This window comes from Leptonychotes weddellii, chromosome 6 (assembly GCF_054177405.1).
Source record: "Leptonychotes weddellii isolate Sample4059 chromosome 6, ASM5417740v2, whole genome shotgun sequence".
NCBI classification, from domain to species: Eukaryota; Metazoa; Chordata; class Mammalia; order Carnivora; family Phocidae; genus Leptonychotes; species Leptonychotes weddellii.
In genome coordinates, this window is record NC_138374.1 from 89,602,234 (window position 1) to 89,615,801 (window position 13,568).

At 38.0% G+C, this 13,568-nt stretch overlaps 1 protein-coding gene across 1 annotated transcript in view; it reads left to right on the top strand.

Moving 5' to 3' along the window:
* Positions 1 to 13,568, top strand: part of DNM3 (dynamin 3) — a 533,769-nt gene that overhangs the window by 126,614 nt on the left and 393,587 nt on the right. The window contains exons 3-4 of the mRNA XM_081823185.1: positions 5,453 to 5,602; positions 6,796 to 6,999. Of these exons, the coding sequence (XP_081679311.1) occupies positions 5,453 to 5,602; positions 6,796 to 6,999 (354 nt within the window). The remainder of the gene's footprint in view (positions 1 to 5,452; positions 5,603 to 6,795; positions 7,000 to 13,568) is intronic.

The following is a 13,568-nucleotide window of genomic DNA, read 5'->3' on the forward strand; positions in this document are numbered from 1 at the left end:
AAAAAAATTAAAAAAAATGAAAAAAAAATTATGACATGTTTTTCTAATGAGAAAGTAGAATGTGTGGTCTGACCTTATCACTATACTATTAAAGGTAAGGGGACATAGACCTGTGAGTCTACAGAGCTGGGTAGAGGATGGGTTCTAGCAACTCAAAGTAGGTTTTGCTTGAATTCCATCCTGTAGGATGAATTGCTTTCTAAGAAGCACTTTGGGACCATAAAGAAATGGATTTTGTGGTTTCTGCCCCATTGGTTCTTCTGAAGTTCTGGGCAGGTCTGAATCCCAATGATGGACGTAGGTTAAACCTAGTTGACATCCCTCCTATGGTTACCCTTAGGTCAGTCATTTGGGATCACTCTACTGTGTGTGTGTGTGTGTGTGTGTGTGTGATGTATTTGGTGGTAGAAATAATAGTATTTGTAGGGTTTAACCAATGAGAATATATGCAGAAATGTTTTTTAAAGACATAAAATGACTTCAGACAAATATGATAAATCCCTGCTCTCACCTGATGAATTCCACATGCTCCCTCTACCATCAGTTCACCAGTTTGTCTTGTTAACTCCCATTGTTCTGTTTCCTTTCTGTTCTTACGGAGGAGCTGGTCTGCACCTTTCTAATGCATGCCGTCCCCTCGGCCTTAAGATACCACTTCAGCACTTGCTTTTTTCTCAGTTCTGCATTGTCACCTTTCCCTTAGTACTGGATAAATGCCATCAATCTGTGAACGTGTTATCAGTTTGCCCATCTTTAGAAAACCCTCCCTTGACTTCACATCCCTCTCCAGCTGGCCTCTCACTGCTTTCCTCTTCTTTACGCAAAACTTCAAACAATTGTCTGCAATCAATCTCTACTTCCTCTTCTCCCCTTCTCTCCTAATCTCTTCCAATCAAGCTGCCTCACTCCACTGTAGCAGCTCTTGTCAACGTCCTGAAGGACTCTCAAGTTGCCCAATTCTATGATCATTCTTAGTTCTCATCTTCCTTAACATGTTGGCAGTATTGGATGGAGTGGAAGTCTCTTTCCTTCATGAAAAACCCTTTCTTCTTGGCTTTGGGTCACCTCTTTCTGAGTTTACCCCCTGTCTTGTGGACCACTCCTTCTCACTCTAAGTCCTGGAACACCCAGGGCCCGGTGCTCTGACTCTTCCTCAACGAACTCTCTCACTTAGTGACCTCATCCCATTGCCTGACTTTAATGAATTCCAAATATATATTTCTAGCTTGTACTTCTCCCTAGATGAAAGACTAGTGTATCTAGCCCCAAAGGCATTCTTGTGCTAATTAGAAAAAGCTGCCTTTTTCCTTAAACACTTGACTGCCGTCTTCTGGAAAAATTTCAGAATAAATAAACGCTTAGCAGATGACTGGGAATGTGAGTGGTATCTCTTACAGCTGCGTAATCCTCAACCATTAGCAGCAGCTCTGTTTCTCCACTTGTGTAGTAAGTATGGAATAGGCATCACAAGTGTAGTAGGTCTGCAACCCCCATCTCCCCAACCTTCCAGTCTTCCTTTCAGTCTTTTCTATTTCAAAATTCTCCCCATTGCTGAGGTCAAACTCTGGGAAACTGTTTTTGACTCTCCTCTCTTTCTCCTGCACCCCTCCTTTAATTCATCAGCAAATCCTATTGGTTTTTCCTTCAAAATACATTAGAATTTAGCCCCTTCTCACCACTCCCACTGCTGCTACCCTGGTCCAAGCCCCATCATCTCTCACCTCCATTATCCCAGTAGCCAGCTTCCTATCTTACTCCTCAGTGTCTGTTCTCAACATGGCAGCCACAGTAATTTATTTAAAACCTAGGTCACATCATGTCTCTCTACCCCAAACCCTTCGAGTGGTCTACTATTCGTTCAGAGTAAAAATTAAAGTCCCACAGGCTCCACACAATCCAGGTCTGCACCACAGCTCTGACCTCATCTCCTGCCCCTCTCCCCCACAAAGTCTGTGATCCAGACATGTTGGCCTTGCTCTCCTTCCCTGACGCTTCCAGGTTCAGGGACTCTGCTGAGATGCACCTGTGTAAAGCATTGCTTCCTCCCTCTTCTCTTCAGTTTTTGCTCAGATGTCACTTTATCATATCAGAGAAGCTTTCCTCAACCAAAGCATATAACAAACCAATCCTCCTGCCCTAGCATTTAATATCCCCCCTACTGTTCAATTTTCTCCACAGCATTTATCATCTGGCGACACCCACATTATTTACTGTTTCATCTCATGGGAATTTAAGCTTCATGAGGTTAGAGACTTATTTTTTTCCCATCTGCAATTTTTTTTTAAATTTATTTATTTTTTTTAAGATTTTATTTATTTGCGAGAGAGACAATGAGAGACAGAGAGCATGAGAGGGAGGGGGGTCAGAGGGAGAAGCAGACTCCCTGCTGAGCAGGGAGCCTGATGTGGGACTCGATCCCGGGACTCCAGGATCATGACCTGAGCCGAAGGCAGTCGCTTAACCAACTGAGCCACCCAGGCGCCCCCATCTGCAATTTTTTTTTAAGATTTATTTATTTATTTATCAGAGAGAGAGAGAGAGAGAGAGCGCAGTAGGCAGAGGGAGAAGCAGACTCCCTTGCAGAGCAGGGAGCCCGATGCGGGACTCCATCCCAGAACCCTCGGATCATGACCTGGGCTGAAGGCAGATGCTTAACCGATTAAGCCACCCAGGCGTCCCGCTCCTCTGCAATTTCTAAAATGGTGCGTGCTGAATAGTAAGAGCTCAAAATATTAGTTGAATAAATAAATGAATACCAGCACCTTTAAATCTCTCTGCGGGACCCTATCCTTAAAAAGACACAAAGGTTTGAGATGGTCCTGCACAATTCTAATCTCTCAATTTCAAAATAAAAGCATTTTTAGGAGACCAAGAATGAATTTAAATCTAATTTGAAAAATTGCATTGATTTTGCAGCTTTCTGGAAGGGCACTGGTTTCCTACAGAGAAAGCAAGTAGGCGCCATCTAGTGGCGACAAGAGAAGTCTATGCTTGTGTTACTTGAATTATTGATTGGCAACATAATTGAAAATGTAGTCTCTGATCCAGAAGCTTATTAATTTTATGAAAGTAATATTTATTATAGCTATAAGCCCTCAAGTATGCATTTTCCACAAAATACATTGAACTGAAAAAGTACAGTTCCATTTCTTATAAATTATTTATGACTCCTTTTTATATATTAATTTTTCTTTGTTTTCTGGGATCTGACAGCCTTTGTTCCTCTTTATTTTTCTTATTGTTTTATCTTCTACTTATCTTTAAACTCTTATGTTCCCTTGATTCTGGCCAATCCACTGGGTTAGGTAAATAAAATCAAGGCTGTATCTTCTGGGAATTTAGATGCTAATAAAAATAGCACCTATGAGGGTAAACATGTGAAAAGAACATGCTGGAAGATGCAGTCATCACTTCAGGCCATAATTTTGAAGCCTAATGAATCTTTACTGTGTATACTTGCACCACTGAGGAGTGAACTGTGGGAGTCTTAGCTTGCCGTTTTTCAGAAAGTAGCACGTATTGTATGAAAAAACTAAGAAAGAAAAATATTCATGTCTACCTACATTGACAGGAAAGACTGAAATGAAGTAAAGTCTCTGTCATTCTAACATTTGAAACATTAGGTCACTGCAGTTCTTTCGGAAAAGCCTGGAAGAAGATGGACTCCTTGTGCCAGGGCTCAGATTAATCCCGGACTTTTTACAGGGAGGAAGACTTTGCCTGAGTAGCTCCAAGGGGCAAAAGCCGGACCAGGGAAATATGCTCAGAAAGCAGATTTCAGACCATTGTTAAGAAACATTCCGGGGCGCCTGGGTGGCTCAGTTGGTTAAGCGCCAGACTCTTGATCTCAGCTCAGGTCTCCATCTCAGGGTTGGGAGTTCAAGCCCTGCATTGGGCTCCATGCTGGGCGTGGAGCCTACTTAAAAAAAAAGTTTTGTTTTGTTTTTTTTTCTTTCCCAATAAGAGTTTTTTTCCAGACATCAAAGCCTCAGTTTCCCATCAGTGGATGTTTCTGAGCAGAGCCTGGATGATAACCAGCCTAGGATATGTTGGACTATTAAGATTCTCTGATTCCCTGAAAGACCTTGTTCTCTCTGCACACACTGAAACCCTCCCCACTCTTCAGTACCCAGTTCAAACCTCACTTTCTTTTTTAGGCACTGCAACTTGAAGCCATCTTTCCTATCTCTATCTTTCCTTTTTCTTTAAATGCAGATCAGCACCATTTCATGCTGCCTGTGTTAACTGGTGCTAAGCTGCTTGAAGACATCTTATAGTTTTCTCCCTATTGGCTTTGTCATAGTGGGTGAAGTTTAAATGTTTATGGTGGAAATGGCGGAAAGACTACTAATAATTGTCTCAGCTGACAACTGGGCTCCAGATACTTAGTCTAAGTTTTGTGCCACAATTCTTTAGCTAGTTATTAGAAAAACTAAAATATTTGTTAAGATTCATTCTCTTATTAAGATTGTAATTTTTTTTTTAAAGATTTTATTTATTTGACAGAGAGAGACACAGCGAGAGAGGGAACACAAGCAGGGGGAGTGGGAGAGGGAGAAGCAGGCTTCCCGCCGAGCAGGGAGCCCGATGCGGGGCTTGATCCCAGGACCCTGGGATCATGACCTGAGCCGAAGGCAGACGCTTAATGACTGAGCCACCCAGGCACCCCAAGATTGTACTTTTTTTTAAGTCTAATAGTATCAGCTTCCTTTTTGAGTTGTGTTATATACCTGATACTTCTGGAAGCAGGAATAGAAATTGATAGTACAACAGTAAGATGTTACTGAAACTTAATCTAATTTTCTGTTATTATATATAGTTTTTCCTACTTCCACAGATACTGATTTTTTTTTTCCTGATTGCAGGTAATATTTTCTTTGATCTAAAACTTTTTTTTTCTTGAGAAATTATCTTTTTAACTATACAAGTTGGTGTGGTATCTTGAATAGTATATTTTAAAGCTAAGATATTCCATATATTATTTCTTTTTAAAGAATTAAGTAATTTTGTTTCTGAATTGTCTTGCCTTTTGAAGCTATATTTATATAACTTAGAATTCCCTCTTGATAAAGTGGTGATATTGAAAAAGGACATACTAATAGGATTAGGTATGTACCCTAGACTTAATTTCTTTAACAATCAGATGCTGTTTGCTTTATCATTTTGGAGGGCCAGAATTCTCTTTAAATTATTTAATAGACTGGATGATTTTAGTACTTTTAGTACTTACTTGCTCATCTGAAAATTAGCAAATTTAGCATTCTTAGCATTTGTACTGTGTTTAATATTTCTAAAGTATTAGCTGTGTTTCTTAGTAACTACTGTATTCTCTCATTTTAATGGCTGAGGAGACAATATGGGATACTTTGATTTGTAGTTAAAGAAACATTTTTTCCTTACAATTATTGCAAGAGTGCATGGATTTTAAGTTGTGTTAATTTGTCTTTTGTAGAATATGCTGAATTTCTACATTGCAAAGGAAAAAAATTTACAGACTTTGATGAAGTTCGCCATGAGATTGAAGCAGAAACAGATCGAGTGACTGGAATGAATAAAGGCATTTCCTCCATACCCATAAATTTACGAGTCTATTCTCCACATGGTAAGTAAAATAACAAAATTTCAAATTTTTTTGTCCTCAAAAATTTTTGCATTAATTGGCATACATTATTTGTGCAGAAGATGGTTTGTTCTCTCTGAAAGTACTGGTTTGTAGGATTGTGTTTGGGTACTACCATAAATGGGATGGTCCAAAAAGTTCACAGATTTATGGGGAGGCAGGAGGACATGACTCGTAAAAAGGTCAGAATTGAGTATGTCACTTAAAAATTTTTCTTTATGTTTATTTTAAACTTTTAGAATTTCAAGAGGTATGCGTGAAAAATTCCATTTTTTAGCATCTTCAGTCTTAGCAAGAATCTTAGAGGTACCTGGTACTGTGACTGAGTCTTCTATTGGATTTTCTTGTAGCCCCATATATTTCTATTTATTCTCTTCCTGAGGAACCAACGATGATTTTTTCTAGATTATCAGCAGAAACTTACAAATTAGATAACCAGTTCATGGTATGTGATATGGAATAGCCTCTATTCTGACTAAATTTTCAGTGGGGCAGATTTTAATCTCTAATCTTCTACTCAGCTCTGTTGCTTTTGAAATGGAGCATGAGTGACATAAGCTCAATTATGACTTTCCAAGAGGATTTGATGCCAACTCTGTTGTGTGCAGAGAACGATAGCCAGGTCACAGCTGGAGTAGCTGACGCAGGGGTAGTTCCCTGCTCTCCCAATGATATACCATGAGTCTGGCGGTTACCCTACATAGTAACCTCATGGTACCACAATGGCTCACAGCTTTCCAATAGGCTAAGTGTCTAACCCCCCTCTAGATAGTATATGATGCGTTTGAAGCGAAGGACAAATCTTACCCTAAGAATTTTATGCCATTTGTGGTCAATGTACAAGACTGGCAGACAGCATATGCACTTCTTGTTCAGTTTTTGAATTATAACATACTAGTTACAGATATGACAGCTCTCTCTTAGCTATGCAAATTAATGCCTTTCAAATTGGGTTAAAATGATCATTTGGTATAGCACAATCATATCATAAAAATAGAGAAAACTAACAAAGCCATTTTGTATTCTATGCTTTTTATTCTACACACAAGTTTGAGTTAGCTCAATATACAATATGTAAAGCTGAGCTTGTTTTATTTCCACTAAAGAGACAGATGATTTTGCATTGTTATTTTTTAGCATTGAGGGTATATGTAAGACTCTTTTTTTCCACACAGTGTTAAATCTCACACTTATCGACCTACCTGGAATTACTAAAGTGCCCGTGGGAGATCAGCCACCAGATATTGAGTATCAGATCAGAGAAATGATTATGCAGTTCATCACACGGGAGAACTGTCTGATTTTGGCTGTTACCCCAGCCAACACCGATCTTGCAAACTCAGATGCGTTGAAGCTAGCTAAAGAAGTTGATCCTCAAGGTGAGTGTGTGGTCTTTAAGATGAAAGAGAATTAGTTTAAAATGTTAAGGGTTTGGGTATATTTCAAGGTAACACAAATTCTCATAACTTAATTTTATTGTTAATTTAATTAGCCATTATTAATATTGTTAGATTTTTTTTTTGAATTTAAGATGCTGAAAGAAAAATAACTAGGGGATATAGTCTGAACCTATATGAGTAAGATTAAGTGAGATCTAAGAAAACAGATATTTCTAATCCCCATGAACTACTTATTTTTTTTTATTTTTTTATTTTTTTAAAGATTTTATTTATTTATTTGACAGAGAGAGAGATAGCGAGAGCAGTAACACAAGCAGGGGGAATGGGAGAGGGAGAAGCAGGCTTCTTGCCGAGCAGGGAGCCTGATGTGGGACTCGATCCCAGGACCCTGAGATCATGACCTGAGCCGAAGGCAGACGCTTAACGACTGAGCCACCCAAGCGCCCATGAACTACTTATTTTAAAAAACCAATAAAATAAACTTCTGGTGCAGAATTCAGACAGTCCCCTTTAGTTATTAAAAGAGTTACCCAAATATACTCTCAGTGAAAACTCCTTCTGTTTCATGTGTGTTTTGTTTCTTTAAAATAGGAACCCCTCTCTTCCTAAAAGTCCTTCATCCATTTTGAGTTTATCTTTGTGTATGGTGTAAGAAAATGGTCCAATTTCATTCTTCTGCATGTGGCTGTCCAGTTTTCCAAACACCATTTGTTGAAGAGACTGTCTTTTTTCCATTGGATGTTCTTTCCTGCTTTGTTGAAAATTAGTGACCATAGAGTTGAGGGTCCATTTCTGGGTTCTCTATTCTGTTCCATTGATCTATGTGTCTGTTTTTGTGCCAGTACCATGCTGTCTTGATGATCACAGCTTTGTAATAGAGCTTGAAGTCCGGCATTGTGATGCCACCAGCTTTGGTTTCCCTTTTCAACATTCCTCTGGCTATTCGGGGTCTTTACTGGTTCCATACAGATTTTAGGATTATTTGTTCCAGCTCTGTGAAAAATGTCAATGGTATTTTGATGGGGATTGCATTGATGCAAGCTGGTACAGCCACTCTGGAAAACAGTATGGAGGTTCCTCAAGAAGCTAAAAATAGACCTACTCTACGACCCAGCAATTGCACTACTGGGTATTTACCCCAAAGATACAAATGTAGTGATCTGAAAGGGCACATGCACCCCAACGTTTATGGCAGCAATGTCCACAATAGCCAAACTATGGAAAGGCCCAGATGCCCATCAACAGATGAATGGATAAAGAAGATGTGGTATAGATATACAATGGACTATTACTCAGCCATCAGAAAGGATGAAATCTTATCATTTACGTCGACATGCATGGATCTGGAGGGTATTATGCTGAGTGAAATAAGTCAATCAGAGAAAGACAATTATCATATGGTTTCACTCATATGTGGAATATAAGAAACAGTGTAGTGGATCATAGGGGAAGGGAGGGAAAAACAGAATGGGAAGAAATCAGAGAGGGAGACAAACCATAAAAGACTCTTAATCATAGGAAACAAACTGCGGGTTGTTGGAGGGGAGGGGGGTGGGGGTTGGGATAACTAGGTGATGGGCATTAAGGAGAGCATGTGATGTGGTGAGCACTAGGTGCTATATACAGCTGATGAGTTACTAAACTCTACATCTGAAACTAATGATGTTCTGTATGTTGGCTAATTGAATTTATTTATTTCTATTTTTTTAAAAGATTTTATTTATTTATTTGACAGAGAGAGACACAGCGAGAGAGGGAACACAAGCAGGGGGAGTGGGAGAGGGAGAAGCAGGCTTCCCGTGGAGCAGAGAGCCTGATGTGGGGCTCGATCCCAGGACTCTGGGATCATGACCTGAGCCGAAGGCAGACGCTTAACGACTGAGCCACCCAGGCGCCCCTGGCTAATTGAATTTAAATAAATAAATTAAAAAATAGGAATTAAAAATAAAACATTTTAATGCATGTAAAATATTATTTAATTTATAATTATTTTACATAAGCAGGGATTTTATGTTGTTAGCATTTCAGAATCCAGAAAAGTACCTTATTTCTGCCGATGTTTTGATTTTTTTCTTTCTGTGAGCTGAGTAATAATAGTTTATCTTCAGAGACCCCCAAATGGGGCTTTATGTGTGTGTGTGTGTGTGTTTAAAGTAATTATGGAAAGGCACTCAGTGATGAGTCTGTTCAATATAGAGATGCATGTTCTCCAATTCTAGGAATTTTTTTTTCTTTGATAATTAATTGCCCCTACTTTCTCTGTTATCTGGAATCCTTATTATTAGCATGTTAGAACTTCTGGATTAACCCTCTTTTAAAAAAATCCTCCTCTTTTATCGTGTTTCTTTGTACTTATGTTCTACTTTTTGCAAAATTTACTCAACTTTATCTTCAGCTCTTCTGATTAATTTCTCATTTCTGATATCATTTAAAAAGTTCCAACAGCATTTTCTCATTTTGTGAATGTTATTTTTATTTATTTCTTTATATTATTTATTTCTTTATTATGTTTTTTAACATGAGTATTTTTATTTTTTAAAATAACATCATGCTCTTGGTTTTGCAAGTACAGTATCTTCTCTAAAGATTTTAATTAGAGATCTTTTGAGGCTTTCCTTTTGTAATCTACAATGTCTCTGAGAGTGCATTTTTTTCTGGTGGTTTTTCTTGGTCATTATCTTTGATGTCAGAGACCTTTTGTTCAAGTGATTGGTGATCTTTTGCTGCTCATTCAGATAGAAGAGTAGAGCACTAACAAGCTGACGGAAATTCTGTATGTGTATGAATGGGATTCATTGACTAATGGGCTTTATCATAGGGTGATGGGGCTGGATTATTTTCACTTGCGCTGGTCTGGTGTAACCTGATGTCCAGTGGTCTCAGAGTCAAGAGGAAGAATTGAGTTGGCAGGGGTGTGGGGTGGTTCTCACTGTTCAGCGTGTAGACTTTTAATTAATCCCTCTGCTTTCATAATGGCAAACCTGAAGGTCTTCTTGAGTCCAGAGTCCCTCAAAAGAGGTTCATCCTCTTTTGAAAGTAAATCTTCAATATTCTGCTGAGGTCAAGAGGAGTAACTACATGGTTATGCAAGATGAGAAAAAGGGTCTGGAGGTCTATCAACATCGCATATACATTTTCAGCCAATTCTTCTATTTTTCAACTCCTCTTACACCCTGGCCTTGGTGCCTTTATCTCTTAAACCTTTCCACAGTTCTGCAGTAGTAACTATTTTACTTCTTTTTGGCTTCCTCTAATATCCCTGACATTGGTGCTTGAAACAAAGCAGGTGGAAGTTACAGATGGCTAGATGGGGACCATCCCCAGGATTCTCTCTCAGTGGGATGGAAGAGCCAGATTCAGGGTTGGGGCTAGAGTCTAGTTATAAAAATGATGCTAAAACACCCCTGTCTCTGCAGCCTTCTTGTCCCACAGGAGACAAAGCCATGACTATCTGATGGGAACAGAGACAGCACTTCTATCAGTAGATTCTAGGAGGTACAGCACAGTCATGTTCCTGAAAAGTCCACATTTAGTCTAGATGAAGCTTCATGGAGGAGTACAAATGATATCCCTCAGTCTCTGATTCAGTCTTTGGTTCTGTCTCCTTGGAGTTGGTTCTTTTCTCAGATAGACTCTCCTCACAGGTGACAAGATGGTTGCAGTTGTCTCAGCCTCACATCCTCACATCTTCAAATATAGTGGAAGAATAGCCAATGGAGAATCAATCTTCCTTCCTTCCTTCCTTCCTTCCTTCCTTCCTTCCTTCCTTCCTTCCTTCCTTCCTTCCTTTCTTTGTCAGGAGAGAGAGAGAGCACAAACAGGGGGAGCAGCAGGCAGAGGGAGAAGCAGGCTCCCTGCTGAGCAAGGAGTCTGATGCAGGACTCGATCTCAGGACTCTGGGATCATGACATGACCTGAAGGCAGACCTTAACCGACTGAGACACCCAGGCATCCCGAGAATCTTTTATTTTTATAAATTCTGAATTTTATAAGAACTATAAATTAAAAGAAAATTGGCCAGCTAATATATCCTATAAAATATCTACAGTTAATTCTTGAGATTGATTTAACATATTCATGTTATATTTTACTCCTTTTGTTTAGAAGGGATTATTAGTGGCAGTGACTATATCTCATTCCTCAGGCTTCTCAATAGAAGATTCATTTATAACCCCAAACAATAACTCTCACGTGATGGCATATCATTAGGTGGGAGTAATTAATGTTGGTGGAGGGAATTGTCAGTTTACCAGAAAGGAATCAGTCTTTACAATTTCACTGACAGTATTTACAGTGTGTTGTTACAGCATAAATAAAATACAGCATTAAGTTTCAGTCATGGATTTGTAATAGTATTCTACAAATCTGTATCCAGAAAGTTAAATTTGAATGTTTTTCCTAATGTAGGCCTGGCTTATTTTAATAAGCCTGTTGTTATTCAATGCTACTTAGAAGTTGCCATCTGAATGTTCATGAACTTACCCAAAATGGGTCTAATTTCTTGTGGATCAGTAGAACTCCTGCTTTGTCAAAGAAAGGCCTTCATTACTCCAATTTTTAATATCCTATATATGATAGTTTTGAGAACAGATTTTTGTAAGTTTTGCAGATAATTGGCAGATGATTTTGCAGAAAAGAGAAAACATTCAGTGCCACTGTGTGCCATTTACTTGTCTGACCGATTCCTTCATGGTGATTGCTAAGGAGGACAATTAATTCATTGCCTGAAGACTCTTAGTAAGTATGATTTTGGGTTCATTAATAAAAGGTCCTTGCTAATCTCAAGGCTTGTCATTTGTTTTCATATCCCAGTTTAAATTCCCAAACTCCTAAACACTCTTATGCCTGAGAATCCTGAAAATTATCCAAAAGGTTTGCATGGTGCTCAGGTCTCCAGAGACCCACTTTGGTGTGTTGCTATCCTGTAGCTTTGACTGGTCCTGTACATCACTGAAGCACCAAAGGAAGAGGGTGAATTCTTTCCCAAACCAATAGAGTTCACGTTGTGTGTTTTCAGTAGTTGTAAGAGAATTAAAATAGAGAAAGGAAGAGGCTGGAAAGGCCTTAGAATCTGGTATTTAGGGATATGTTGAATTGGGATTGACAAATAGAGACTTTCTGTGTCCTTCTAGTCATTCTGTGAGTATGTTTTAAATATCTTTCAGAAGTCTAGTTTTCCTTATAATTACAGCTTTGGTAAAGAAGCAGTGACATCAACTTTGGTTATTTAGATGTGTGTTGCTTAATTTCCACATGTTTGTGAAATCCCCAAATTACCTTCTGTTGTTGATTTCTAATTTCGTTTAATTTTGGTTGGAGAACATACTTTGTAACATTTCAGTTCTTTAAAATTCATTGAGACTTATTTTATGGCTTAACACGTGGTCTGTCTGGAGAATGTTCCATGTGCATTTGAGAAGAATGTATATTCTGCTGTTGTTGGGTATAGTGTTCTATAGATATTTGTTAGGTCTATTTGGTTTATAGTGTTACTCAAATGTTTCCTTTCTTCTGTCTGGTTGTTCTATTACTTTAATTGAGACATTAAAGTCTACCACTATTATTGATGAATTGTCTGTTTCTCCCTTCAATTGTCAGTTTTTGATTTATGTATTTTGGGACTCCGTTGTTAGGTGAATTTGTACTTGTTATGTCTTCTTGATGGATTGGCCTTTTGATCATTATAAAATGTCATTTTTGCATCTAGTAACAATTTTTGTATCAAAATCCTGTTTTGTTTGGTATTAGTATAGCTACTCCAACTCTCTTTTGGTTACTTTTTTCCAGGTATATCTTTTTCCATTGTTTACTTTCAACCTATTTGTGTCTTTGAATATAAAATATGTCTCTTGTAGACAGCATATAGTTGGATCATTTTTTAAAACCCACTCTCTAATATTTGCCTTTTGACCAGTATTTAATCCATTTCCATGTAATGTAATCACTGATAAGGCAGAATTTATATCTCATTTGCTGTTTGTTTTCTGTATGTATTACGTCTTTTGTTTGTATATTTCTCTATTAGGTAATAGAGAATTCTTTGTTAAAAATGTATTTTCATCTGTACCATTTTAATTCTCTTGTCATTTATTTTAATGGTTTTTTAAGGTTATTTTCTTACTGGTTGCCATGGAATTAAAATTAACATCTTAATTTATAACAATATAGTTCAGACCAGTACAACTTAATTTCAACAGTGTACAAAATTTTCCTCCTGTATAGCTCAATTTCCTCCCCTTCCTTTGTGCTATTATAATTATACAAATTACATCTTTATATATTACATGCCCATCAACACAGACATATAATTATTTCTTTATTCAGTTGTCTTTTAAATCAGAGAGGAGAAAAAAAAGAGTTACAAATTAATAATAATACATTTGTATTTTCTTTTATATTTACCTATGTAGCTACCTTTACCAGTGTTCTTTATTTGTGTGGATTTGAACTACTTTCTAGTGCCCTTTCAGCCTGAAAGACTCCAGTTAGTATTTCTTATAGGGCAGGCCTGCTAGTGTGGGATTCTGTTTTTATCTGGGAATGTCTTA